This window comes from Theobroma umbraticum, unplaced genomic scaffold (assembly GCF_002168275.2).
Source record: "Theobroma umbraticum cultivar Fairchild unplaced genomic scaffold, ASM216827v3 scaffold_67.0, whole genome shotgun sequence".
Classification (NCBI taxonomy): Eukaryota; Viridiplantae; Streptophyta; class Magnoliopsida; order Malvales; family Malvaceae; genus Theobroma; species Theobroma umbraticum.
In genome coordinates, this window is record NW_018397262.1 from 5,872,754 (window position 1) to 5,878,673 (window position 5,920).

General features: G+C 38.1%; 2 protein-coding genes across 2 annotated transcripts in view; both read right to left on the minus strand.

Annotated features, from left to right (window-relative positions):
• The window catches only part of LOC110418848 (putative disease resistance protein At4g27220), a 3,504-nt gene extending 1,302 nt beyond the window's left edge, over window positions 1-2,202 (minus strand). Inside the window, 5 exon segments of the mRNA XM_089783925.1 lie at window positions 7-147; window positions 291-403; window positions 405-1,479; window positions 1,482-1,672; window positions 2,123-2,202. Of these exon segments, the coding sequence (XP_089640051.1) occupies window positions 7-147; window positions 291-403; window positions 405-1,479; window positions 1,482-1,672; window positions 2,123-2,202 (1,600 nt within the window).
• Window positions 2,203-4,169: 1,967 nt separating this feature from the next.
• Window positions 4,170-5,920, minus strand: part of LOC110418849 (putative disease resistance protein At4g27220) — a 3,335-nt gene continuing 1,584 nt past the window's right edge. Inside the window, exon 3 of the mRNA XM_089783926.1 lies at window positions 4,170-5,918. Within this exon, the coding sequence (XP_089640052.1) occupies window positions 4,369-5,918 (1,550 nt within the window). The 3' untranslated portion in view covers window positions 4,170-4,368. The remainder of the gene's footprint in view (window positions 5,919-5,920) is intronic.

Sequence of the window (5,920 nt, forward strand, 5' to 3'; positions counted from 1 at the left end):
AATGGCATCCCTTAAGCAATAATGCAGTGAGAGCTTCCAAATTAGAGATGGAACTTGGCAAAGTTTTAATAAGATTCTTAGAAAAGTCAAGAACCTTGAGTCCCTTCATATGCTCAAAGAAATAATCTGGAATGCTCTTTATAAAGCGTGTCACGAGAAAAGTGTTTTTATTTCACATCGGACAGGAACGGGAGGTCTTCGGCTCCTTATAAGCGGGTGTGCTGCATACCCTCATAAGCGTATTTATGGGAGAGAGAGTAATGATCCCGTGACAAGTGGTATCGGATCGGACCTCATATCGGACAGCTTTAACAACATGTGGCATTTTGGTGGTAACATTTGTGGTGGAATTTGTAAAGAATCATTTCTCATCAATGAAACCTTTTCTAAATCTTCTGCCCATTCTCACAAGGTCATGCAACTTCATGTTATTGGTAGATTCATCATATTCTAATAAGCAATTATTTTTTAGTTAATTCAATATGGTATACCCTTGATCAAACTCTGCTTGTTGGCTATCCATGTCGTCCACAAGCCCCTCGGCAATCCAAAGTTCTATTAGCTCCTTATCATAGATTTCCCAATCTTCGGGATATAATGCACAACAGAGGAAGCAATGCTGGACTTTTTCATCTTTTAAATTATTATAGCTAAACTGCAATTGCTGAAATATCTTTTCATTTAACACAGTCACATTTTTTACACATCTACTTAATTCATTTAGTGCATTCCTCCATTCATGAACGTTTCTTATGCCCTTCATACTTCTAGCTACTGTAACTATAGCTAAGGGTAAACCAGCACATTGCTCAACAATAGATTCCACAATTGGTAATATATCTGGATAATTAAGAACATCCCCACCTACTTTCTTTAAGAATAAACTCAATACATCTTGTTTCGAAAGAGTAGGCATTCTAACTTCTCGACAATCCAAATAGCGACACACATCCAACATACGAGTTGTCACTACTAACTTACTCTCATTAGATGGCTCGGGGATTCCTACTTCTTCAAGAGAAAATTTATACCATAGATCATCTAAAATTAACACATGCTTACCTTTTCGAGTCAACATTTCGTGTAGCACCCCTGCCCTTATTGTTTCATCCTCGTCGTCAGGAAGGGTAAATCCCATTGCACGTGAGATGCATTTTTGAATCTTGGACACGTTCATCTCCTTCGATACAGTGATCCATATCACAATGTTGAACTTTTGAGCCTCTTTTAAAAGTTGATTGTTGATGATCTTCATGATTGTTGTTTTACCCACTCCTCCCATTCCCCAAACTCCAATCTTTCGAATATCATCATCCATCAAGTATGCCCAAATTTCTTTCATACAAAGCTCTGCTGCGTTCCCGAGTAAAGTTGTTGTTGACAAAGCTTGACCAATCCTCGTAAGGTTATCAACTACCAAACCTTGATCAAATTTACCCTGTTGAAGAAGTTCCTCAACTTCTTGTGTCTTTCTGTGTGAATTCCACATGAGACAGCACTGCTTTTCTTAACTCTTTGTTCGAGGTTTTGTATTTCACCATTTATTCTTTCAACAATCCCCAACCATAGATGAACTTCTTTCTTGAGTTTCTTACTCGGATACAGCTCTGCCCTCATTCTTGATTCAGTGTCTTCCTTCAAGGCATTTAAATCCTCCAATTTTCTTTTTAGACTGTCAACAATATTAAAGACTTGCCGGTTGCAATTTTGAAGTCACTCTCCAATCTTTCTTGTTTGAAGCTGGACAACAATCCAGTAGTTCAGGTAAGCAGTTTTGAATAAAAATCTTTCTTGTACAAGATACATCTAAACGTTAGCCGTCGAGGCAGGAATGCATGCTTGTGCACACCCTAAATAGTCTAATTCATGATTACCTTCTTGATATGTGGAAAATAAAAAATAAAAATAAAAATTAAAAGCCCAGTTGGTTAAGGTACCGTGTACTGTGTTCTGTAAATAATGGCTCATCAACCTAAAGGTGGCTGATGCATCAGATGATTGGATTGATAGCCACCGGAATTTCTGTCTAAGAACATGGAAACAATCAATTACTGCAAGCTTGGTCAAGTTATAAGATATTTAAACCACTGCAATGGTTTGCATATTTCGATTTCTTCGATGCCTTTCTGCTGCTGCTTCTCTCGTAGAAACAGATTCCTTCTTCTGAAGGCTTCCAGCTGCCACGGGATTTTTCCTTACCATGGTAGAGAATAGGTTCCATTGAACCACATGTATGAGCTTGACCTAGCTTGCACTTTTATTTGTGAAAACAACATTGACAGGGGATTTCTTTATGCTGAAAGCCACTAGCATTTCGAACCAAGCCTTGACATTTTTACTGCACTTTTTCAGTTGCAATCAGTGTTAAGCTACTCCTAAATAGTTATAAGGTGATCATCTCATAGAACTCCTCTCTGTCCTCTTTCTTTCCTTTTCGATGTAAACTGCAGAAACTACACAAGCAGTGGTATAATGTTTAAGCGAACCATCTTGTGGACAAATTCCACAACCATCCATTAAGATTCAATTTCCTTCTATGAAAATATGCAAGTATAGTTTATATTGAAATCACTTGAGTCAAGAATTGGACCTTGAACATGGTTTTAAGTTCTTTGTCCTGAGAAGAGCCAAGATACAAAATTCTGATAAACATTGAAAGAGATTCACCTCATTGTAAAACACAAAACTCCAAATTCTCACAACCACAATTGAAACCACTCACTTCACATAGAAAAAGAGACAAATCAAGGGATGTATTACATGGACAAATTTACAACAATAAACAGCTGATGAAGTAACAATGAGATCAGGAACAGAGTAGACCATTAGCTGCTGTTTCATGAAATATATGTTTAGTAATCTTCATTTCTTCCTCTCACACCCTCCGCTCTAGCTTCCTCACAGTCTTTCTTGGGAGCAGCAAGACCTTCACGGGTTTATGAGAATTCACTTGCCTTCATTCCTTCACTTGCATTCTAATCAATGAAGTTTTGTTAGGCATACACTAGATCAAACTTGCGGTTAATTTAGGAGAAAGCCTAGCTCATGACTGTGTTGTTGCCAATCATGCACTCAGGCATGCTACACATTTACAATATCACCCCCAGGTACCATTGTGGCTGGCTGGTAAATGATGCCATCCTTAGATCTCGAATGGCATTGCGATCTAGCTGCATTTGTGATGTCAAACAAAGCACAGAATTCTGATTAAAAATCCAGATTGTAGTGTTTGTTCCAATCACAGAAGCAGGAAGGGAAGTGCTATTGCAAAAAACAGTTGGACCTAGAACATGATCTTAAATTCCCTGTTCTAAAAAGAGCTAAGAAGCAAAATTCTAATAGAAATTGAACGAGATTCATCTCATTTGACAAAAGAAAACTCCAAATTCTCATTACTTGAAAAAATCATTCACTTGAAATAGAAAAGAGAGACAATTCAAGAGATGAAGAACATGGACAAATTTCCGACAATAAACAGAAAATAAGATGAGGAACAGAGTATACCATTAGCTGCTGCTTCATGAAACATATGTTTAGTAATCTTCCCTTCTTCCTCTTTCACACCTTCTGCTGCAACTTCCTCACTGGCTTGCTTGAAAGCAGCAAGATCTTCACGGGATCCTAAGAATTCACCTGCCTTTGTTCCTTCACTTGCATACTAACAAATGACGGCTTGTGGCATACAGCAGACCAAACTTTGGGAGAAAACCTAGGCAACGACTGTGTTGTTGACAATCATGCACACAAGCATGCTTCACCTTAACAATATCTCGTATAGCATTGCGATCAAGCTGCATTTGTGATGCCAAATAAAGCACAAAATTCCGATTAAAAATCCAGATTGTAGTGAATTTGTTCTCAATCATTGAGAGAACAAACTAAAGGGTTGACAGACAAGATAGATGCTTTTCCCTCGAGAGAGTAAACAAAATAATGATAATCGAACAGCTTATAACATATGATTATATCTGAAATTGGAATGCAATAGAGGTCTACTAATGAACAAACAATCAGATGTGGCTACTTGCTTTTGATGGTAGCAATAGGAGCATCTCACGATTCTCACCACCAATTGAATAGACAATCAAAAGAGAGATGCTTGAAATCAAACAACATAATGTAAGAAATATGAAAAAGGAGAGATGCTTTATTGAGTTACATACCATTCTTGTCAGGCAAATAAGGAGAGAGATATACAAATCAGAGCCTCCAGTGCGTAATAAATGGCTCAAATAGAGACTTGGCATTGGGATGGTCTACTTCTTCGAATCCCACTATTCCCCTGAAGATAAAAGGATTCGGTTGAGAGGAGGAGGCAGAGATGATTAGCCATCATTAGGCAGACTTGCATCTGATTCTGGATCTGACTCAGAATCTGATTCGTGAGGATCTGATGATTCGTTGGTATTTCAAAAATGGCTCTAGCACAGACTTGGCATTGGGATGATCCCACTCCATCGATGTCAGCTTCTCCTTTGGAGATATAAAGAATGTCTTAAGAGAGGGAGGAGGAGATGGTTGGCCATCATCAAGCAGGGGAAGATACAGAGGCATCCTCTGTAAATTTGGGCAATCTTGGATATGAACCTCTTCAAGAGAATCACAAACCATTACTCCACTTGCATTACAAATACTTTTCAGTTCCGGTAAATAACACAAGTCCAATATCCTCAATTTGGGAAGAGAAAATTGGATGGTATTACTGTTACTGCTGCCCATTCCTTCTTCTTCAATTTCCAATGCTATTATTTCCTCCATTTGGTCACATCTCCAAACACGTAACACTTCCAGATTTTGGACGTTACTTAACACCCAACAATACGTGAACAACTTTTTTATATTTTTACATCTATATATATCAATTTCTTTAAGAAAAGAAAATTTGCCATTTGGCGTTGGGATAAACCATGGGAAAAACACCTCTTCTTCAGGGAAATCAACAATGGCATAGTTAATTCTCAATTGCTGAAGATCGGATGGGAACTTGACACCATTTCTACAGATCTTACAACGAGATAATTCAATGTATTTATCCCATTGGCAGACACTAGAGACTTTTTTATCACCCACACCCATGCGGTATCGAATAAGCCCTTGTCCTCGACTCTGCAAAGCTTGCACAAAAGTATGATATTCATTCAAGTCATAAAGCCTCCCTTCAAAGAACTCCAACTTCTTTAACTCACCTATCTCTTCTCCTTTGACAAATGCATAACTTACCCCCAAGTTTCGCAGCCTTGAGAATTTTGATAATATTTCACTAGGGACTTCTTTCACATCCAGATGAAGATAATTGAGATTTACCAACCTTTCCATCCCGTGCGGGAAATTCTTGATTGCTGTGTCTTTGAGATCCAACTTCTTTAAAGCTTCAAGTTTTGAGAGAGATGGCACCTTCCTTAAATAAGGGCATCCTCTTACCAATAATACAGTGAGAGCTTCCAAATTTGAGATGGAACTTGGCAAAATTGTAAAATTATTCCCAGAAAGGTCAAGAACTTTGAGTCCCTTCATTTGCTCAAAGAAACAATCTGGAATACTCTCTATCCAGCAAAAGGGCAACAATAAAGTTTTAAGCATCTGGCATTTTGGTGGTGACATTTGTGATGGAATTCGCAAGCCATAATTACTCATCAATGAAACCTTTTCTAAATCTTCTGTCCATTTTTGCACATGTGGTATCTCTTTCAATTGCAGGCTGGCTTTTACCAGGAATCGTGATCTCGTGATGCATAGTGCCATGTCTCTCACGAGGTCATGCAACTTGACATGTCTGGTAAATTCACCATTTTCTAACAAGCAATTATTTTTGAGTTTATTAAGTATGGTATACCCCTCGTCAAACTCTGCTTGTTGGCTATCCATATCTTCCACAAGCCCCTCGGCAATCCAAAGTTCTATTAGATTAAATTCAGAGATA